The sequence below is a fragment of the Aedes albopictus genome, chromosome 3 (genome assembly GCF_035046485.1).
Source record: "Aedes albopictus strain Foshan chromosome 3, AalbF5, whole genome shotgun sequence".
Lineage (NCBI taxonomy): Eukaryota > Metazoa > Arthropoda > Insecta > Diptera > Culicidae > Aedes > Aedes albopictus.
The window spans coordinates 269176668-269201096 of NC_085138.1; the positions used below are offsets into that span (position 1 = coordinate 269176668).

The window sequence follows — 24429 nt, forward strand, 5'->3', positions numbered from 1 at the left end:
AGTTAAGTCAACGGTTTTTCATAGCTCATTATATAAGTCATAAATGGTCAAAATTTCATTGCATTCGGTTCATTGAATCCGGAGATATAACAGCTCAAAGTTGGCTATCGTTTAATTTTACCTTTTCCAAGAATCTTTATAACTTCATGGAGAATGGCCCGATTTTCCCCAAATTTGGACCACGGATACACAACTAGTTGACAAACTTACAGTAAATATTTGATGCACTTTTCGAAAAGTTATAGCTTTTTGAACATTTTTCAAGAAGTGAAAATTTTGCCTGTCCCGATCATTTTGTCTATCCCCTGTATATATAATCGAATATTTGTATCGTTATACATTATAAATGACCGTTTCACCCAAATAAAGGATTGATGGTCCCTTTTTGCAGGCATATATTTATTGAAATCATGTACTATATAGTATGCTACAGTATTGGTACAATGTAGTTTTCTAAATAACCCTGGAAATTTAAATGCAGTATTGTTAAAGTTAAAAATGCCCAAAGTAGCCCCCATCCAGTTCTAAATGAGATGTGTCCGATTGGTGTATGAACAACTTTTTTGTGTATTGATAGATTTAGCTCAAATTTTGCATACATCCTACATACATACTCACGATTATTGTGTGTAAAAATTGTGGAAATCCATTCACTACTCTGGGAGTTATAACTGTTATATAATGTCATAAAATTGAAAAACCACGAAAAAGTGTATAAAGAAGCCCCGCACGACGGTACAGATATTTCCATTAGAATGGGCGGAAGGAAAGATTACCTATTCACGTTTTAAAAAGCACTTATCTCAAATTTCGATTCGTCAACGCACATGATGTGGAGATGTCATTCTCATGAATAGGCGAATCAAGCACTAGAGTTTTTCATGATTTGAAACTGGGTGTTTCTGATGAAACACACTTTGGTAAATCTAGTTTCATGGCGACCTACTTGCCTCTTTAACTCATCTGATCAGAACATAGATCTTCTTTAATCCAATTCCATTCTATGAGTAACTCATGGCGGCGCAACCACAACAACGAAATGAAGCAAGTCGACAGAAATTTGACCTGGCCACAGGTCAAGGTGATGGCTGGCAATCACCCAGGATGGAAATCTTTCAATTCGGTCCTCTGCACCACCGTGGGTGCCCACTGCCCAGGACTGAAAGTAAGTAAGTAAGTCTCTCGAACTGAGTGTTCTTTGAGCACTCCCACAGTTATTAATTAAAGGGCTTTCTTTGCTTGCCCGAGCTGCAAAACGGTGAGTCGATAAGGAGAGCGTCCAACATAGCTATGGTCCTCACAAGTTCCTAGCTCATGCTTCCACGGGTCAAGCGATGACAAAGACCGCCAGCTAAGAGTTGTGTGCTTAGCTGGAAGTGCATCCTGGGCACTGTTGTCCTTCTGACTTCAGCTTGATTGAGGAGGTACGATACGAGCGTTTGTTCACCAAGGAGGTGCGGCTCAAACAGTGTCTGATCTGGCATCCAGCGGTTGAGTAAGAAACGCTGCACCACGCCCAGCTAGATCCAAGGTGGTAGTCCCATCAGCATGGTCGTCCCAGTGTTGGTTGGGACGTTACACAGAACTGGCACGACGGCCCTTCGGCGAGACAGGAGTGTTGGCGTAGGCCCAGTAAGCCACCCGTAATAATCCCCATTGCGAATAACATAGGAGAAAATACGACTCGAAACAATCGGCAAAGACCCACGCGACGAAATAAGGACAACGATTGGAAACTTGGAACATGGAATTGCAAGTCACTAGGTTTTGCAGGATGTGACAGGATAATCCACAACGACCTACATTCCCGCAACTTCGACATCGTGCCGTTGAAGGAACTTTGTTGGACTGGACAGAAAGTGTGGAAAAGCGGGCATCGAGCGGCTACCTTCTACCAAAGCAGTGGCACCACCAATGAGCTGGGAACAGGAATCATAATGTTGGGCAAGATGCGACAACGTGTGATCGGGTGACAGCCGATCAACGCAAGGATGTGCATGTCAAGAGTTAAGGGCCTTTTCTTCAACTACAGCATCATCAACGTCCACTGCCCACACGAAGGGAGACCTGATGACGAGAAAGAAGCGTTCTACGCGCAGTTAGAGCAAACGTACGATGGTTGCTCGCCGCGTGACGTGAAAATCGTTGTCGGCGACATGAACGCGCGGGCAGGAAGGAAGGAAATATACAGACCGGTAATCGGGCGAAACAGCCTGCATGCCGTATCGAATAATAACGGCCAGCGATGCGTAAACTTTGCAGCCTCCCGTGGTATGGTAGTCCGAAACACCTTCTTCCCCCGCAAAGATATCCACAAAGCCACCTGGTGATCACCCGACCATCAAACAGAAAACCAAATCGACCACGTTTTAATTCTCGGATATAAGCAATGTCCGCAAATACCGTAACGCGAATATAGATTCGGATCACTACTTAGTCGCTGTATCCATGCGCTCAAAACTTTCGACAGTTATCACCACGCGTCGAAGTCGATCGCCGCCGCTCAACATCGAGCAGCTGCGTAACGTAGAAGTGTTTCAATACTACGCGCAGCAGTTAGCAGTGGCCCTACCAACGGGAGAGCAGCTTGGCGCAGCTACACTTGAAGATGGCTAGAGGGACATCCGATCCGCCATAGGTAGTACCTCGGCTACAGCACTAGGCTTCGCGACTCCGAATCACAGAAACGACTGAAATGACGGCGAATGTGAACAGTTGAAAAACGAGAAGAATGCAGCATGGGCGAGAATGCTGCAACATCGTACGAGAGCGAATAAAGCACGTTACAGACAGGCGCGGATCAGGCAGAACTCAGTCTTCCGGATGAAGAAGCGCCAGCAGGAAGAACGAGATCGCAAAGCGATGGAAGAGCTGTACCGCGCTAAGGACACACGGAAGTTCTACGAGAAGCTGAACCGCTCTCGCAAAGGCTTCGTGCCACAAGCCGACATATGCCGAGATAAACACGGGAATATTCTCACGAGCGAGCGTGAGGTGGTCGAGAGGTGGCGGCAGCATTATGATGAGCACCTCAATGGCGACGTTGCAACAAAGGTGGCGTGGTAACAGATCTAGGAGCACGTGCACAGGACGAAAGACTTCCGGCCCCTGACCTCCAAGAGATTCAAGAGGTGGTTGGCCAGTTGAAAAACAACAAAGCCACTGGAGCAGATCAACTACCAAGCGAGCTTCTAAAATACGGTGGAGAAGCACTGGTAAGAGCACTACACTGGGTCATTACCAAGATTTGGGAGGAGGAAGTATTACCGGAGGAATGGATGGAAGGTATCGTGTGTCCCATCTACAAAAAGGACGACAAGTTGGATTGCGGGAATTACCGCGATAGCACACTACTGAGCGCTGCCTACAAGATACTCTCTCAAATTTTATGCCGCCGTCTATAACCGATTGCAAGAGAGTTCGTGGGGCAATATGAGGCTGGATTTGTGGGTGAACGCGCTACAACGGACCAGATGTTCGCTATCCGCCAGGTGTTGCAGAAATGCCGCGAATACAACGTGCCCACATATCACTTGTTCATCGATTTCAAATCGGCGTATGATACAATCGATCGAGAACAGCTATGACAGATTATGCACGAATACGGATTTCCGGATAAACTGATACGATTGATCAAGGCGACGATGAATCGGGTGATGTGCGTAGCAAGAGTATCAGGGACACTCTCGAGTCCCTTCGAATCTCGCAGAGGGTTACGGCAAGGTGATTCGTGCTTGCTGTTTAACATTGCTTTTAGAGGGTGTAATTAGGAGAGCGGGGATAAACACGAGTGGAACGATTTTCACGAAGTCCGTTCAATTGCTTGGTTTCGCTAATGATATTGACGTTATTGCTCGTAAATTTGAGACGATGGCGGAAACGTACATCTGACTAAAGAGTGAAGCCAGGCGAATTGGATTAGTCATGAATGTGTCGAAGATAAAGTGCATGATGGCAAAGGGCTCCAGGGAGGAATCACCGCGCCCGCCACCCCGAATTTATATCGACGGTGATGAAATCGAGGCGGTTGAAGTATTCGTGTACTTGGGCTCACTGGTGACCGCCGACAACGACACCAGCAGAGACATATAGAGGCGCATTGTGGCAGGAAATTGTGCTTACTTTGGACTCCGCAGAACTCTACGATCGAATAAAGTTCGCCGTATTACGAAGTTATCTATTTACAAAACGCTGATTAGACCGGTCGTCCTCTGTGGGCACGAAGCATGGATCCTACGTGCAGAGGATCAACGCGCCCTTGGAGTTTTTGAACGGAAGGTGTTGCGTACCATCTACGGCGGAGTGCAGATGGAAGACGGGGCTTGGAGAAGGCGAATGAACCACGAGCTGCATCAGCTGCTGAGAGAACCAACCATCGTCCATACCGCGAAAATCGGGAGGCTACGGTGGGCGGGTCACGTCATCAGGATGTCGGATAGCAACCTGACTAAAATGGTTCTCGAGAGTCATCCGACCGGTACAAGAAGACGTTGTGCGCAGCGAGCTAGGTGGGTCGACCAAGTGGAGGACGATCTGCGAACCTTACGCAGAGTACGAAACTGGAGACAGCCATGGACCGAGTGGATTGGAGACGGCTACTATGTACAGCAGAGGCCAAAACTCACGCCGGCCTTAGCCTGATCGGTAAGGTAAGTTCTTTGCTTGCCATTGCATGAATTTGTACATTGTGTGGCAAGTATAATGATTCACTATGCCCAGGGAGTCGAGAAAAGTTTTCCTACCGGAACGGGAAACGAACCCGCCGCCTCCGGATAGGCGATCCAAAGCCTTAACCACTAGGCTAACTGGAGACCCCAGCGCAAACGGTATTGTTTATATATCCGTTTCCTTCACAGTCGACAAGCAACCACTTCCTCAGGAGTTTCTCAAGAAATCCCGGGTAGACGAGAATATCTAAATCAAATCTTAAATCGAACACTTTTTGCTGTCATAGCTCGATGTGATTTTGATGAGTTATTCAAAAATCTTATGAATAACGCACGAATAACTGAAAGTGATATGATATCAGCTTTTGTTCTTGTCGAAATAGCTGAAAATTTCTACATAAGAACAAGTTTAGCTCTTCTGCACGAAATGGAACACATACACCCATAGATATGGCTCAATGTTAGTGAAATGCCATGTGCCCCTTTCTGAGCTGTGAAAACGAAGAACCGCATGCTCTTATTCCCATGTTATTTACAACAGCGAGCCACAGTTGAGTGATCGCCGTCTGTGGATCCTAAGGTTGTAGAATCGATGCTGCATGCTGACATTTTTTTTATTTTTTTTCTAAAAAGAGGACAAATCTAGTCTGCTATTCACGGACAGAAATATCGTCTGATTGATATAACTTTGTTGATAGTTCGCCTAAGCTACGATGATATTCTTGGTATGATTATTTCAAATGGTTGTTTCGCAACGATTTGATGATTATAGTAAGCATATGTTTCGTTTGAATCAACAATTTTGAATACCAACCATAATACAATTAAACCAAGCATATATGTCCTTACTTTGGCTGCTATCTACTCAGCCACAAAGATTCATCATGGCGGCGTCAATTGAAAGTATCGACAACGATGTTCTCCAAGGCTCGCTTCAAGGAAAAAGTTGTGCTAATTGTGTAAACGTTTCTCTAATATGAAACTTTAGTGCAATATGTATATTTTATTATGTGAATTAGGAAACGCCTGCATTGTAGAAACGGTAGGTGAGATAAAGTTTAAATGCACAAAATCGTTTGTTTACATCGAATTTTAATTTTTCATTCACAAAATGAATTCAAGTTTTGTCCCAATTTTCAAGTACCTATCGGATCCAAGCACATCTAGAAGAAAATTTATTTTTCTCTCAAGAAATGACTTGCTTCATCCTCTGAGGTGCGTATTTCGATAAGAAAAAATGAGAAAAGTGGTCTTTGCAACGGAGAAAGGACATTTTTGACGAAGTCACTCTTTCAACAAGATTATCCCATTTTCCTGCTACCTGTTGTTGAAGTGAGCGTAAGCTTTCGTTAAATATACTTATTAGAACATATTGCACACACATATTACTATTATTGAAACGTTTTGCCAAAAATTTGAAGATTTTCATTAGTTTTTGAATGAAATAACAGCGATTTTCTATGTATGTTTGAAGCACCTTAAATCAATGATCCGGTATAGTTAGTTCAAGCCTCAAGTTAAGGGTCAAGTTAAACATAAACATGCTTGAATCTACCATGACAATAAGTGAACTGTCAAATCATCAACCATAAATATTGTTGATGTAAGCATATTATGATTAAATCAACCATACTTCTTGTTCTAAAGAGATCATCAATTCTGCTTAGTACAAGCTTCCATTATTCTTCGACCTATTATATTATGCGCAATACAATCTCGAAATAGGATTATATAAAAGTCAGTGCACAAATATGCTTGATTGGGGCCGTAATATGATTGACTAGACTTTATTTTTTTCTCCGTGTTGTTTTGATCTTGTAATATCTTAACGAGATATTATTGAGTAGTTCACCATATTAGATTTTGCTATTATTTCTGTTCTTTTACCTCTTACATCAATCAAACTAATATCAGTTTTTGCTCTTCAGTAATTCAATCAATAATAACTGAATTGAATATGGTATTCATCAGATGTTTCCACCTACTCGGGATATTCCAAAATATTTATGGTTCGCGGGTTTCCTCCGAATCAGTTTCTTCGCAAATTTCTTCTGGGTTTCATTAAGGAATTTTAGAAGAAATCCATCTAAAGATTGCTGCATAAGTACACGCTTGTATTCTTCCATGCATTTCTTGAAACATTTCTGCAGCAATTCCTCCAGAAAAATTGTGGGGATTTTTTTCAATTTTTTTTTCTTTAGGATTTTTCTTTAGGATGTTTTCGATCACCTGGCAATCATTTGACACATTTGTCCATAACTCAGTTCAGAAGCAAATTATTGAAATGTGGAGTTCAGCAAAAATGTAGATTAGTGTTTTTCCTAAAATTATCACCAAGGAAGCCATATTATTGCTCTTATGGGTACGCTGTGAGTGCGCTACTATCACCTACTTATACTAATCGATTGAAAAATTCGATCGTTTAGTATGAGTAGGTGGTACTAACACTTTGACGTCGTAAATATAAGAGTTAGAATATGGCGCCGTTGGTTATAATTGTAGGAAAATACTAATCTACATGTTTGCCGAACACAACATTTCAATAATTTGCTTCTTACCTGAGTTATGGAAAAATGAGTCAAATGATTGCCAGGTGATCGAAAACATCCTTGTTTAAAACTTCTCAAGAAATTCTTAGAGGAATCTCTCCAGGGTTTCTGCAGGAACCCTCTCAATCGTTTCTAGAAGAAAATTATTAACTAAGATTCGTGGATACTTTCGGAAATACCTCTACGGATTTCTTTAAAAAAATTCTTATTTCTATCCCAGAATTTTTTTTAAGAATTTATGGCTTGAATTGCATCCCAGATTTCTTCAGATATTACACTAATTTTTCAAGGTTTTTTAGGATATTTATTTGGAAATTTCTGCAGTAAATTCTCAAAAGATTCATTGGAGGAATTGCTTTAGAATTATTCAAACCTTTCGTGTACGATTCTTTCGGATTTCTGTTTTTCGAGAGATTCCCTCAAACATTCCTGCGGACATTACTCCAAAATCTGTTCATTAGAATTTTCCAAGTTTATATCAAAGATTCCTACAAACATTAATGTTTTATGTCTTCATTGGTTCTCTAAGGTATTCCTCCTTTATATTTTGATTATTTCTGTAGGAAGCAACTCCTGTAGGATTTGTAAAGGAATTTTAGAAAATTTATTAAACCATCTTGGAAGAAGATTTTGAAGAAATTACTTACTGGAGTTTCTGAAGAAATTTCCTAAAATTTTCTAAAGAAGTCTCTGGAGATAAAAATATCTACTTAAAAGAACTCCCAGCAAAAAAATCTTAAAGATGAAACGGGCGATGAAACTTTCCGTGAGGATAGTTTCTTCTCCGTATCCACTGGTGCATGCTCCGTGTGTCCCTTGTCTAGTGTTAAGTTTCATTCAGTCTGTACAGCCTCTGGCTGAAGACGGTGTCCGCGTCTTTTTTAAGAATCTCTTAGCAGTTCCGTGACCAGAAAGGCAGACTTTCCCCTTAAGTATCAGCTTGAACTTATAATTACATGAAGGTATGAGTACACTTCAGCAAAACCCCACATTTGCGTGCAAAAATTTCTGGTAGCGGAGAAATTTTCAGTAAAATACCTGTAGAAATTTTAAGTAATATCCGAAGAAATCCCCGGAAAACTCTTGAAGGAATCCAAGGTGGAATGTTTCATGCACTTTCTGGAGAAACTTCTTGGTAAATGCTTGGCAGAATACATAGAGAAAAGGGAATTTATAGGATAATTCCTGGAAAAATTCTTTGACAAAATGCTTGGAGGAATATCTGAAAGTATTCTTCGAGAAATCTGTGGTCGAATTTCTGAAAATAAAATAAATACCTGGAGAAACGCATAATTATGCGTCTGCCAAGATTCCTAAAAAAAAACTCATGAAATTTTTCTAAAGAAATTTCCATAGAAATATATAGAAGGAAATATTTTTGAATAAATTTTCCTAAGAATCTGTGGAGAAATTATTGGAGTTCCTTAGATAAAAAGTCGGATTCCTGAAGGAATTCCTGCCTGAGTCACGTGAAAGCAATAATGCAAGAATCTCCGGAGAAATTTCTGCAGGATTATCTGGAAGAATCCCTATAAATTTTTCGGGACTTATTCATGTGAGAATTTTCAATGGAACTCTCAGAACAATTCATGAAAAAAATGAAAATATTGAAAAAAATCCTGAAGGAATATCTGGATTTTTGTCTGAAAAAATCAATGGAACAATTCTTAAAGCATCTTTGATATAATACCTAAAGGAATTCATGTAGAAAACTCTTAAGTCTAAAGGAATCCCTGTAAAAATTCTCGATAGTTTTTTTAAGGGAATCCCCAGAAAAATATCTAAAGCTATTCCTGGTGAAATTACAGAAGGAACCCACAGATACATTACAAAAAGAATTCTTGAAAAAGAAATATCTGAGGAAAGCCGTGGAGAAATTTCTTAAAAAATTCCTGAAAATTTCGGAAAAAAAACGCTGGAGGAACTTTGACAAGAAACCTTGTTAATACCATTTAGATTTGGAACTATTTGTGAAGAAATCTATGGATTAATTTTGGAAGATCCATAGCATCTTCGAATGAGTGCTAACAGTTTTGTACCTTTTATTTCCGCCTTATGTTGCTTTTCCTTTGACAGATACGCGTATTTCGGCTACCACTTGAAATCTTCCTCAGTGTCAGTGGATGGATAACTGACACTGAGGAACACTACAGGTAGTCGAAATACGCGTGTCTGTCAAAGAATAAGCAACATAGGGCGGAATTAAAAGGTACAAAACTGATAACACTCATTCAAAGAGGGTATTCTGCTAAGAGGGCTCGAAAAGTCGGTACGAGATCCATAGCAGTTTTCCTTGGACTTGGAATCCTTGGACAAGTTTGGTCGAATCTCGTAAATAATATTTGAAGGAATCTCAAGGAAAATTTCTAAACAAATCCCTGAAAAAAACTCTGTAGTAATCTTTGTTAGAATTTCCGAAGTAGTCTGAGGAAGATTTTCAAAAGATGTCATTGGGGGAATTTCTTGAGCTTTTTTTTTAAGAATCGCTAAATGCATTTCTGAAGAAATCCGTGGATGATTTTTTGAAAGAATTCTCGTACGGATTGCTGAGAAAATCAAAAGAGAGTTTGTTTTTAAGAAAACCAATATTTTAAAGCAGTTTTTGAGAAATTAGTAGGCGATTTTTAAACAAAATTTCGTTGAAATTCTAGAAAAAAACTGCAAAAATGCGTGGAAACCGTTCTAAAGAATATTTATGAGAAATCAATACAAGATTGTTCAAAACCAATAGGAAGCAATCAGTGAAGTACTAGATTGAAAGTAGTGAGCTGGATTTTTGTATGGTGAGATGATCAGTTCTCCGTTTCTGCAATGAAATGGTGCAAACAGCGTGGGTTATATGATTTCTTGCCTAATTTGATGCTGTTTGAGCAAAAGTTTGGGTAACTGTGATGTTGTATTATTTATTTCTTGCAATTTCAACAACACAGTTACCCAAAGTTTTGCTCAAAGAGCATCAAATTAGGCAAGAAACCATATAACCCACGCTGTTTGCACCATTTCATTGCAGAAATGGAGAACTGATCATCTCACCATACAAAAATCCAGCTCACTACTTTCAATCTGGTACTTCACTGATTGCGTCCTATTCCTGGAGGATATTCTAAAGAGTTCAATAGAAATCCACTGAAGGTTATATGAAAAAATCATATTTAGTTTCTTGGTTAATCTCCAAAAAAAAACTTTGGAGAAATTTTCAAAGAAAACTAAGAATTTTCTAAAGGAATCAATCGAAGAATTCCTGAAAAATTTCTCAAAGAAATCTCCGAACGATTTCATGGTATGTAGAATTCCTTAATAACTCCCAGCAAGGTTTTCTGAAAAATCGCTGGAGGCATTGCTGAAAATATGGAAAACCTCTGAAGAAAATTTCAGAATGAAGCTTTGATAGAGTTTTCAAAGCGCCTATAGTGGAATTTCAGGAGGACTTTGTGGGATGCCCCTTGAATATATTTCTGAAGAAATCCCTTGATGAATTTCTGAAGGACACCCAGAAATATTTCTTTTATTCCCAGCAATAATGTTTTGCTGTACAATGGTTGAATAAACCGTTTAAGCTTGATTAGAAAAAAAATAGCTGAATAAGCTGTTATTCAGCTGTTATTGTTACTTGGGTTTGTAGATATTTCTGAAGGAATCCATGGAATAAGTACCAATATCACAGAGATTTTTTTTGCACGAGTGAGGGTGCATAAAAATGGAAAACCTAATAACTTTTTTTTACATTTATGAGGCCACCAGATTCTTAGGCAGTTTCTTATATTTAGAAGGAGAAATTTTTATAACGAACTCTCGAAAACACTCGAAATCACGGTACTTCTTTAAAAAGTGGAATCGAACAAACATTCTTGGAGGTTCTTTTTTGTTCTACAATGATGTATGTATATTTTATTGGCGGTCACACTACTACTTCTCCTATTTGTGATATCTGCTTCTTTTGAAATAAGCTATTCTTCTGAGGTTTATGCATATTCAATAATCAAATCATTCAATTAGGCTGTCGACCATAGCTTTAAATTCATATGGCCTGATGACATTTTCGGCCTGATGTACTTCGGCCTATTGACCCAGCTCGCAAGATCACCAGAGGTAAGTGGTCCCTAAAGTATTACCTTGTCAATCGCCTCGCAAAATCATGCCAAGTTATATGCCATGGATTTTCCTGAAGCTGCAACAGCACCAACTGAGGCCTACCCACAATAATGTCGGAAAAAAACATGGTCCAGCAGTCCCTAAGATGGAAATAGGTCACATGTCAGTTGACATTTACTCTGCATAAAGGAGGGCGGCACTGTATTAGATGCCCATTAACCCTCTAATACCCAACCCCGCCTTTAGACGGGGTATAGTTTGAGCATTTTTGTAATTTTTGTTTCGTGGGAAATCCATTTTTTTATATTTTTGGCTGATATTTAGGACTGTTTTGTATATCTCAAAATGGTTTTTGGTGTATTTTGAAGTGCATTTACATTTTTTAAAAATCATTGAAAAATTGATGTTTTAGTCACCTTCTAGAAGTCATTGTTTATTTTGTATTGAATCGATACAATTAACGTATTTTAAATTTTTTCCAAATCATTCTATCGTAGTTTTATAGTTTAAGGGAATCGAACACACTCTAAAATTATTTTCCTTAATATTACACGGAAAATAAAATTTTCTATGAAAAAAAATAAAAATAAAAATATTTCAATAACAATCATAAAATCTCAAAATGTTTTCATCTCAAAAAATCCGTACCCCAAATAGGCTTCCAGGAAAAATATAAAATTGTGGGGATGTTCAAAAATAAAAATTAGAAAAATCAAAAACTGAAATTCACGAAATCGAGAATTAAAAAGAATGATCTTCCAAAACATGTTCAAATCGATTTTAGATGACGAAAAATGATATTTAGATCAAAATCAAAAATTTGGGTATTAGAGGGTTAATGTCATCACGTGTCATGGGAATATTCTATTCAGTGCGTGTGGTGTGGTAGGTATCCCAGAGCTGACCTACCGATTGAAGAGTCTAGTGATAAATTATCGATTCAATAATAGGGCAAACATACAGCTAACCACAAATCCCGTATTCTCTCGGCGAGTGTTGTAGGTGGAAATGTATTCATAAGGCTGCCTCAGATGCTGAGTACAGATGGGCTTTTGCACTGGTTATGGTAGACCGTAAATTGTATTATTGTCTCTTCTGTCGACGCAATACAATGGTTGCCGGTTTGCAATGAGGAAAGTCATTTTAATTGAGTTAAGCGTTCCATTCATTATGCGTAGGTAACACTAGTTTACAGCATTTTTGAACTCGGTAAGCTGATGATCATTTTTGGTGTAGAATCATGCCCTGAGTTCGAAAACGCGAAAGAAAAAAATTACAGTAGAGCGGAATTTTTTTCGACTTTCCATACAAGGTTGATGATTTGAAAACGATTTTTGTTCTATTTTTAAGCAAAGTCGCTCACTTCAAACATACCATTCTCCGTAATCAATGCTCCGATTGAGCTGAAATTTTTACTGTAACTCACCTACATATGATATGTCAAATAAACGTCGAGAAAGAATTTTAAAATTGTTTTTTTCTTATTGAAAAAAATACATTTCTTCAAAAAAATTTGGGAATTTAGCTAAAATTTAAGGATATCTTCCCAAAAACTCGCCCATATCTTGAATTTCATCAATCTGACGCAAAACCTGCATTCAGACGATCGAATGGTATTGTATTCAGCTTTTAATTTATGGAAAAAGTTTTTAAATTGGTTGAGCAAAACGCAATATATTTGAATTTTAGTAAATCACATATTTTGAAAAGTTATAAAACTCGATATAGAGCTAAAACTCAAAAACTGTTCTACTTAAAAATTTTTGAAGGTCGGTTTCGAAATCAGCTCTAAATTGTGCTTCAAAAATTTTGGTCGTTGACAGAAGTTCACGACTTTCGTTTTATTTTGTAAACTAGTGTAATCTGATGCACATGAGTATGAGTAGCTAATTCCTTCAGAGAAATGTGAATTGTTCTACTTTAATCCGATCAATTTATAGCATGATATTGATGAGAAATGTTTATTGATGCCAGATAATAGTTCACGCAGTCAACAAACTGACTCTTTGTATGATATCGTGATTTTGGATGGAGTTGACCAGTAATGATCGGGCTCAGAGTTTGGGAGCCATTGGTAATCTTCCGCTCCCAAATTCTAGAAAACAAAGAAATTTTGGTACTGATTGATACCGTTATTTTTATTATCATACGTGCTCACTTCTAATAGACAAATAAAAAATATGAAACTAAACAACGCTCAAATTTTGAGATTTTGATCAGCGCCTGCTGAACAGATGGAACAATTTCCGTATTTTTATCATTGATTTCTGTGCATTGTTCTGGTCAATCACGGCGTAGCGAATACGATGTGTACGCTTATTTTTGCTATTCCTGGTCCTCTCACTTCATTGCTGTTTTCTTCTATATTTCACTTTCAGATACTCAAAGATGTCTCTTCCATCTGGTTAATTCCGTAGAAGAATGATATACGAAACCATCGCCATCGCAATGTGGGACACTGAGGGATAATTATAAACATCCGTTGGTTTGCACATCCCTTTTCGCAAACGACTAGAAATGGCTTTCCTTAAAAGGTCTCTTTCGGGTCGTTGGAACGGCAAAGGAAGAGCGACATAGGATATTAACCGAGGACCACACACACATGATCTGGAAACGATTACCCGTGCCAACAGTATCAGGAAACGTTTTCCATATTTAGACAGCAGATTTCACACATTCACGGTAGAACCCCTTTTCATCCAGTCGCACAACGAGGAAATGCATTTTTGGATCGATAAGCGCTCGCAAGCTTGTGGTTTTGGTAGAGCGCGGGTGGCAGCTTCCCTGTCTGGCGGCGGAGGGCTCGGTTTCGGGCATCCCAGACGCATACCCAGAAAATCAATGGTTACCCCAATACATCGGTTTCAAACGGTCGACTGTACCAGGCCTCATCTCTACCGACAGCAGCAGCAGCAGCAGCAGCAGCAGCAACAACAGCAACAGCAACAGTCACAATCACAGAATAGCAGTCATCATCAGCATTATCATCAGCAACAGCAGCAACCACATCACCAGGCCAACAATAATCAGCCACACATTCAGCATCATCAGGCACAGCTTCATAGCAGTGGCCACTACAATCAGCATAATAGTATAGTTTCACCACCAACGCATCATTTGCAGGGCGCATCGCAGAACCATCATCTTCATCAACAGGCACAGCAGCCAAATAGCTATCACGTGCCGGTGGCAGTAAATCACATATATAGGTATATTTGGTTCAATTGTATGTACTATTTTTAAAGCCATTCCCATTTCGATTGTATTGCGATTCGGATTATGATAGGGTCTGGGACCATTTGGGCAGGAGTACCTATAACTTGCTGCTATAACTCAGTCAATTTTGAACCGATTTATTTGTTTTTCAAAACTTCGTCAATCGGTTCGAAATTGACTGAGTTAGAGCAGCAAGTGCTTAAAATAGGTGCTCCTGCCCAAATGATCCCAGACCCTAATTGTGGAAATTGGAAAGTTTCAACTCTGTTGCTTCGTGAATAAACGTATTGGAAGAAATAGGGAATTGAAAATAAGAATAATTAGGGATAATTTCGAGAGGGGGGGGGGGGGGGGCATTCATGATCACTCTCTTTGGTAAGCTTTTCACCAGCTGCTGCATTAAGTTGTCCTCTCTCCAATTCCTGTTGTCAGGAGGAATGTGTTTTTCTAAACCATGAGGTGATAATCTGCTCAACAGAGTAGCCCTCACCACTCCCTGTGTCCTCGGAAGGCAGGCAGGGTCAACACCACGCCAGCTTCCAACTGCAGAGCAAGTATCAAGTGAACCTGAATTGATCGTCAATCAGTTCGGACGCGTTTTTCAATCGCTCCCGGTCGCGCACCTTTTTTAATTATAGCATACGTTTCATTTTCGTTTTCGGTCGTACGTGCCAAGTATCGATATAGTGTAATTAAAATGAGCTGTGAAATTTGCTTGTCGGATACTGCTGCTGAATCAACTATGTGGTCATGTATAGGGTGTTCGCGTAACTTTCATCCCGCGTGCATTGGCATAAATGTGCAAAGATGTTCGCTCCGTAAGAAGGACAAAAGGATGGATACATCATCGTTCGTGTTGCCGTGCTGCAGCTCCTGCCAAAGCATGGTGGCTACTAGTTTGGATTTCAAGTTACTTGTTGATCAGCAGGAAATACTTACAGAGCAGATCAATAAAAACACGGAGGTGATTCATCGCACCTCAATTCAACAAAGTAATATGGGCGTAATCGATGAAGCCATTGATCGCCTGGAACTGCTACTGACCGATGTAAAAAATCAGCTTGCGACGGCAAAAAGTAGCTGTTTTACTGGTAACGTTAAAGCCGTAAAGAGCCATATTACCGCACTATTTGATAATGCGCTTGAATCGTCAAAATTAAACATATCTACGGCTGTTAAATTGATGGCATCAAGTTTATCTGATGAGGTCAAGACTCTGAGCAAAGATATAAGAGAGTTGTCGTCTTTGACCTTGGACATCACTTCTTTGGAGCCTATGCGGAGTAACCCGATGCTTGAACTCGATATTTTAAGCGAGTTGAAAACAATATCTGCGAACATGATGCCTACAACAAGCGCTGACATTGAAACTTTGAACTCCTCTCTCAATCAATCCACCAGTCTACACGCTGAATTAAATGCAGTTACACACGACAAGTCCGGTTACTCATCAAATACCGTCAAAGAAGACAAGTCCGGCTGGCGCTTACTTGGTTCAAAAAATATATGGAAAGCTGATTGGACCGACTACGACAAGCGTCAGTCGAATCGTCTAAATCAGCAAAAGCAAGCTGACAAGGCCAGGAAGCGTAAAAAGCGAACAAGCCATAACAATATACGTAATGCACAAAATCAAAAAAATCGCTCCGTACCTGCCAGCCGAAACAACGACAGACATCGGAACGCGAATTTGCTGCCACCAGATAGAATTCTTCTGGCGGAAGCAAAGCAGAGGTTTTCCAAACCACCGTGTTGTTCGGCTCGCGATGCAATGCACTCTAGAAGGCCCGTACAATATCAAAGTGGAGAAACTCGAACCCCGGCTTACGATAGAAACCAGAGGGGCATCCAATTTCAGCGTGGCGAAACATTGAACCCCTACCCAGCTGATCGGGATATTGTACAACGAATCCGTGAATCATCTTGTAATTGGACGATCGGACCGCCGCCAAGGCCATCCGTCAAAAACCACTGTGCGTCGTGCTCCTGTCAGCAGCCGGGTTTTTAGCTGAATCGACGCAATCTGAGGATGTAGGATGCAATTATTGTTTACCCAATTTGACACAATCTACGGAGGAAGAAGCAGACGACCCAGAAGCGCCTGGTAATAAATTATTAATTTTAAGTGATATTGCACAAACGAACGAATTACCAAAAATTACTTCAAAAACAAGTGCCATTGAAATTTTAGTTTATTGCCAGAATTTCAATCGCATGAAAAGCGCAAAAAAAGTAAATGAAATTCACAAACAAATTTTGAGTTCATCCTTCTCGGTTGTTTTGGGTACTGAAACCAGTTGGAATGATAGCGTTAAAAGTGAAGAAGTTTTTGGTAATGATTTTAATGTTTATAGAGACGATCGAGATTTAACTCTTACCCATAGAATGTCTGGTGGCGGTGTTCTCGTAGCAATTTCCTCAAAATTCAATTCAGAGCTTGTTACTTCTACTAAGTTTAAAGAATTCGAACAAGTTTGGGCTAAAACACAAATCGCCGGCGAAACTCATATTTTTGCATCGGTATATTTCCCACCTGATCAAGCTTGTAAATCAACATATGAAATGTTCTTCCTAGCTGCTGAAGAAATTATTTCACAATTTCCTCCGGAATTCAAAGTGCATATTTATGGCGATTTCAATCAACGTGACGTAGATTTCATATCAGATTCTGAAAATGAATGTATTTTATTACCAGTTGTAGGTGAAAATGAAACGTTACAGTTGATTTTTGAAAAAACTGCTTGTTTAGGTTTAAACCAAATTAATCATGTAAAAAATCAGCAAAATCGATATCTAGACTTTTTATTAACTAACATCCTTGAGGACTTCTGTGTGGAAGAAGCTCCCTTTCCATTATGGAAAAACGAGGTGTTCCATACCGCTATCGAGTATTCCGTTTTTATCCATATGAACGTTAACTCAAATAATTGTGACTATGAGGATGTATATGATTATAGTAAAGCCAATTATGAAAATATTAGACTTCAACTTAATAGAACTAATTGGCAATCTGTTTTAAGAAATCCAGATGTAGAATATGCTGTTGAGGCCTTTTATAGCATTTTGTCGGAAATAATTAATTCGGAAGTTCCACTAAGGAGAAAACGACGAAATAATGGTTCTAAAAATCCAGTCTGGTTCAACAGGCAAATTATTAACTTGAAAAATCGGAAACAAAAAGCTCACAAAGTATACCGACGACACAAAAGTCAAGAAAACATTGAAAAATATTTAAGCATTTGCAATCAACTTAATCTAGCCATATCCACTGCTCTTGAAGAGTACAACAGAAAAACCGAGAATGAAATAAAATCCTGTCCCAGGAACTTCTTCAATTATGCTAAAACTAAGTTGAAGTCGAGCAATTTTCCATCAAAAATGTCGTTAGATGATAAATTGGCAGAAAATTCCGATGAAATTTGCAATCTTTTTGCAACCTATTTCCAAGAAACTTATAGTACATTTTCTGATGCCGATCGCGACTATGAATATTTCTCCCACTTTCCTGACTTTACCAGCAACATCGGAATCAATCAAATCATGTTACAAGATATTTTAACCGGTCTAAAAGACTTAGATCCGAACAAAGGTCCAGGGCCGGATGGAATTCCGCCGGTTCTTCTGAAAAACCTGGCAACTGAATTTGCGGCTCCATTATTTTGGCTTTACAACATGTCACTTGAAACTGGAAAGTTTCCGAAAGGATGGAAAAAATCTTTCCTTATACCCATCTACAAATCTGGTAAAAAATCCGATGTTCGTAATTATCGTGGGATTGCCATTATCTCATGCATACCAAAACTATTTGAATCTATTATAAACAGATGTGTGTTTAATCAAATCAAACTAAGAATTACAAATGCACAACATGGATTTTTCAAAGGTCGGTCGACTACAACAAACTTGTTAGAATTTGTTAATTACACCTTATGTGCAATGGACAGAGGTAACTATGTTGAATCGCTTTACACCGATTTCAGTAAGGCGTTCGACAGACTTGACATTCCAATGTTGATTTTTAAGCTTGATAAAATGGGAATCGAGTCCAGACTACTTAAATGGATCGAATCGTACTTAACTGACCGATTACAGATAGTAAGATTTGAGGGGAAGAAGTCAGAACCTATCAACGTATCATCAGGAGTTCCCCAAGGCTCACATTTAGGACCTTTGCTTTTCATATTGTTTGTAAATGATATCACGTATATTCTAAAGCATCTCAAAATCCTTATATACGCTGATGATATGAAACTCTTTATTGAAATAAAAAATGAAGAAGACAGAGAATGTTTTTTGAGAGAAATACGGATATTTGACCAATGGTGTAGTAAAAGCCTGCTGCAGTTAAACGTGAAAAAATGTAATTCAATTACGTACAGCAGAAAACATAGTACACCACCAATAATTGTATCTTTAGGAAACCAAGAAGTTGAAAAGTGCAATAGAATTAGAGATTTAGGTGTTATCTTAGATTCTAAATTAACTTTCACCGATCATTATAACGCTATCACTCATAAAGCAACTAATATGTTAAGCTTCATTAAGCGTTTTAGCTACGACTTTCAGGACCCATACACGATAAAAACATTGTACGTCGCTTATGTAAGATCAGTTCTAGAATACTGTAGCATAGTATGGTCTCCCTACATGGTAACACATGAGGATCGAATCGAATCAATACAAAAGCAGTTCCTCCTATATGCCTTACGCAAGTTAGGTTGGTCAACATTTCCACTGCCTTCATATGAAGCTAGATGCATGCTTATAGATATTCAAACTTTGAAGGAGCGTCGCGAATTTGCCATGGTTTCGTTTATAAATGATTTAATATCTCAACGCATCGACTCCGCCAACTTACTATCATGTATAAATTTCTATGCTCCTGCTAGACTATTGAGAGGTCGTAATATATTTGCTCTAAACAAACATAGAACAGATTATGCAAAATTTGGTCCTTTGAATCGAATGATGAACCTTTATAATCAGCACTGTGCATCTATTAGTTTGACCATGTCTAGAACAAATTTGAGAAAATATTTTAGATCTTTGAGATATAATAGAATATAGTTATTAAGTGATATAGTTAAGTGAAAATGTAGTCTACGGTATGTTTGACGAAATAAATAAGTAATGCATGATACCGCGTGTACAGCGATTTGACCTTCCCGCAAGTAAGGCCCTACCAGCCAGCACACACAAGGATGTGCTGACAGTGGGGCCTCCACCTGCCACGGACCTTACCGGGGACCCCTTTTCAACGGCGGGCTCGGATCCAACTCTGAAGACCGACTCCACGATAGCAACGCTACCAGGATGTTCTCCCGCTGCCCCATAAGGGTCGATTTCGGCCACAGGGCACCGATATGACCTACGTAACGGACTCAGAACCTTTGGAGCACTTCTTGTATAGCGTCTGACACGGCACGATACGCGCTAGCAACCCTTAGGCACACTAACCTATAAGTGATTTTCAACTTACCACGGTAGCTTTCGGTACTATGCGCTGTGCCCGATGCCCATACTTTAGTTGAGACGTAGCCAGAAGCTTGCGCTTACTGTCGTACATCGTAGAGCTATTGGACATCATCCAGGACAGTGCCACTATAGATGTGGAGGATCTTTTACAGCCGTAGCCAATGTGGCTACCGAAGAAAAGCTTATCGTCGATCATCACCCCCAAGTGTTTGACGCAGCGTTTCGAAGTGATAGCTCAATCGTCTACACTGATCGCCGCTTGCAGCTCCAACTTTCGGTTGTTCACAACCACCACCTCAGTTTTATGGTGAGCCAATTCCAGTTTCCTGGATCACATCCACTTCTTCGATCGATTCACCGTAGACCAGAGATGCCAGATACACTCCCGTTCAAAGGTTTGGGGTCACCCCCTCAAAAACATGTCATTTTTTTAGGCCCATATCTCCGCCAATTTGCGTCCGATTTCAAAACCCTAGGTTTCATTCAAAAGATAATTAAGTCAAATAAACTTTGAACATGATTTAAAAGAAAAATTTTCAAAAAATGTTGTATGTAAACTTTACCCAATGTTGCCAAATTTTCTAAAAAACGAATATAAACTTACGGCAGTGTCGCTGGAAATTGGGTCGACCAATTTTTAAGATGAGAGCAGTAATATAACCTATTTTCTATTAGCTTTCAAGTGCTTTTTACAGAACTTAGCTAAAAAATCTAGAAAAAAAAGTTATTAAGTAAATTAATCCTTGATGTCATCGACCAAAAGTTTGGGGTCACCCCTCAAAATGAGTATTGGCCAAAAGTTTGGGGTCACTATCGTAAAACATGAAAAAGTGATTTGTTGATATCTTTGTCATCTTTCATTCAATTTTAATTCTTCTTGGCTTATTTGAAACAAAATGAATGATACTTACTGCATAGACATTGAACCACACATATTTGTTGAAATTTACATAGTAAAACTTAACGTAAAGTTGCCTCATTTTTTGAAGCGTGGTGAAATGTGCTAACTTTACATAACATTTTTATATACAAAAATCGTTAAATACGTTAAGTTAAAGACATCAAACGTAAATTTAGTTAATTATCTTTGAAATGAGCCAAAAATAATTAAAATTGAACTATAGATGACGAAGATATCACCAAATCACTTTTCCATGTTTAACGAAAGTGACCCCAAACTTTTGGCCGATGACATCAAGGATTAATTTACTTAATAACTTTTTTTTCTAGATTTTTTAGCTAAGTTCCGTAAAAAGCAGTTGAAAGCTAATTAAAAATGGGTTATATTACCGCTCTCATCTTAAAATTTGGTCGACCCAATTTCCAGCGACACAGCCGTAAGTTTATATTCATTTTTTAGAAAATTTGACAACTTTGGGTTAATTTTACATACAAAATTTTTTGAAAAATTTTCTTTTTAATCATGTTCAAAGTTTCTTTGACTTATTATCTTTTGAATGAAAGCTAGGGTTTTGAAATCGGACGCAAATTGGCGGAGATATGGGCCTAAAAAAATGACATGTTCTTGAGGGGGTGACCCCAAACTTTTGAACGGGAGTGTATACAGATTTTTCAGTATTATACAGATTTCTGATCTTTTATACAGACAAGATACAGAGTACAGAAATAACATATTATTAAAATGTGATACAGATTCCTCCAGAAAACATATTTTTTTAGTAATTTTAAATAAATTTAATGAAAACTTTGTTAAATGCTGCTTAATGTTTAAAGAATTTATAAAAAATATTGATACATTTTCACACATGTTTTAGAAAAATCAATACAAGTAAAAAATAAATACCGTCAAACAGTAGTATTTTTTTGTTAGTTTCTATTGAAATCTAGGACTCTCGGTGTTTAATATACCCTCAAATATGGCGATACAGAAAAATCTGTATTGATACAGATTTTTTGATAAAATAATCTGGCATCCCTGCCGTAGACCTCCAGCGTAATTTCATCAGCGATGCCGGCGATCTCCACCCCCACCGGGAACTCTAACATCAACACCCCCTCGTATATTTCATACCATAACACCGGACCCAGGGATTCCTGAGGTTGGGTGAAAACACTTTCAACCCACCTCTGTGTCGTAACGATTGTGGAAGTAACTTCCGAGAATATTGTACAGGTACCCGGTATCCCCAGACGCAGGAGCGCAACGGCAATATCCGGCCAACTGGTGCTATCGAACGCGTAACTTACATCCAGAGTCACTACTGCACAGTAGCGAATTCCCCTTCCTCTTACGCTAAAGCGCTATCTGGCAGGTTTTTGTAGCCGACAGGATAGCGTCCACGGTCGACCTCCTCTTCCGGAAGCCAAAATGGTAGCTCGAATGACCATTCACACGTTCAGTGTGGCTCAACATTCTGTTGAGCATGACCTATACGAGCACCTTCCCCGCCGTGTCGATCAAGCATATTTGTCTATATGTCGACGGATCTCCGGGTGGTTTCCCCGTCTTTGGCAATATCACTAGGCTCTGTCGCTTCCAAACCTCTCGGAAAACTCCCAGGCATTTCTGCAATAGCAGACCTGAACATCTCGGGAGCCTCTGCAATAGCAACTTTAAAGGCCAGGATTGGAACTCCGTCCGGACCTTTGGCCTTACTTACGCTAAGGGACTTTGTTATCACCACAAGTTCGACATCGGTGACTCCCTTCTCATCGCTAGCCATAGTCCTCGGCTGTCCTACGAAAGGTGGTCAAGGACTAGGATCATGATGCGGAAAAAACCCCTCGATGATTCTCTTCAACATCTCTGGAGACTGCTCTGTAGGATACTGTAGCAAACCGCCAGGCGATCGTTCTGTGTGTAATCATCGTCTACCCTTCAGTTCAGTTCAAACTTCTTGTGAGATCAGGACTACAAAATCTAACGTCAATTATCAACTCTGCACCGTTCCGACTAAAGGTACTCTCGATACCGACATTAACCAGTTTGACATCTAGTATGGCCAGTGTCTCTAGCAGGATCTGATCCCGCTGGATCGTGAAATGGCATCCCCATTCCCCATTTAGTCACCCGCTATTACCACCTGCCTTCACCCTGTCAGCACGGTCGTCATACAGTCCCGCATCTACGTGAACTGCCCAATCGACCACCACGGAGGCACAAAATAGCTACTGATGAAGACCCCGTTTACTTTGACGACCAAGAAGCTCTCATAGGTAGTAGCCATCAACTCCTAGACGGGGTGGTTACTCGTCGTCCATATCGCCGTTATTTTGCCGGACCCATCCGCGACCCTATGTATTTCCGTTGTTGGCGGGTACTCGATATGAGTCCGCTATGGTGGTGATATCCGCCATCTGCCTGACAAAGCAGTTGCTGTGCTGCGTCACAGTGGTTCAGCACCATGTTTATCTCCGTTATCTACACTGTTATTTGTTCACTGCGGATTTCTTGAAGGACGGGAACCCCTCGCCAAGGACCTTTTCTGCCAAAATTTTGTAGGTGGCACCCTTGCGTTTTTTGTCGCGCTTCAGCCAAGAGAATTGTCAGACAAAAGAGGCACAAAACAATCAACAAAGAAGGTGCGACGATTACTCTTTATCCCTACTGGTAACAGATAATGACATGATCTCGAAATTTTTTGTTGCAGACAAAACGGAAGCTGAATTTGTTGCGTACTTTTCAACGCGTGAATAATCAATTATTGCTAACCCAAAGTCGAAACTGTTTGATGATAGAGCTTCCCCAGAGTTGCAGTGTTTACCGACTCGAAGTTACCGTTCGAAAATCGCAATGCAAGGCTTAAAAATCTCTAAACTCGTGGTGTACGATGTTAATCCCATTATTTTCAAGTTGGGACAAACTTATGTCGCATGGGTTTGTTTGTCGCAACAAATACAGGTTGCGACATTGTCATTATTGTTGCGCGATGGTTGAATTTTGATTCACTGCTCTAGGATCATTTCACCCGTACAAGTACGTCTGATACTGGACACATCGGCTCCCAGATCCACGAGCTTGTCGTCGCTTCGCATCAGCTTCAAGAAGTCCGAGTACTTAGACTGTTCGCGCTTAGATCTTTCTCGCGTTTGCCGACTTCTTGGTTTGGCGTCCCTGATTTTCTCAACCTGCGGCTTTTAATTCTTCCTGTTCCACACGACTTTCGTTCAAGAGGTTCCTACCCTTGGTTCACCCTACTCTGTGATTGCTGAGGACCTAACAGCGGTCGCAACCCCCTGCTCCCTTCCATCCGGGACGGGCCAGCCTCTTCAAGCCCACCCTTCCCAGCTTTCTGGGACGCCTGGCTGAGGTACGACTTGCCGACATTACTGCCGACCTTCTTGGTTAGTATTTTCCTAGCCTTGCGGGCACCGCCAGACAGCTCCTCACCTGACGGCTGCCTCGCCCGTTTCTGCGAGTGCTTATTACAGGCAGTCGCATCCGCCACACCTTTTGGACTTCCTGCGAA

General features: G+C 39.8%; 1 protein-coding gene across 3 annotated transcripts in view; it reads left to right on the forward strand.

Moving 5' to 3' along the window:
- Positions 1 to 24429, forward strand: part of LOC109403448 (ras-interacting protein RIP3) — a 90541-nt gene that overhangs the window by 55043 nt on the left and 11069 nt on the right. For all 3 annotated transcript variants that reach the window (XM_062860750.1, XM_062860751.1, XM_019676273.3), the window contains exon 2: positions 13687 to 14517. In XM_062860750.1, coding sequence (XP_062716734.1) covers positions 14027 to 14517 — 491 coding nt within the window. In that variant the 5' untranslated portion in view covers positions 13687 to 14026. The remainder of the gene's footprint in view (positions 1 to 13686; positions 14518 to 24429) is intronic.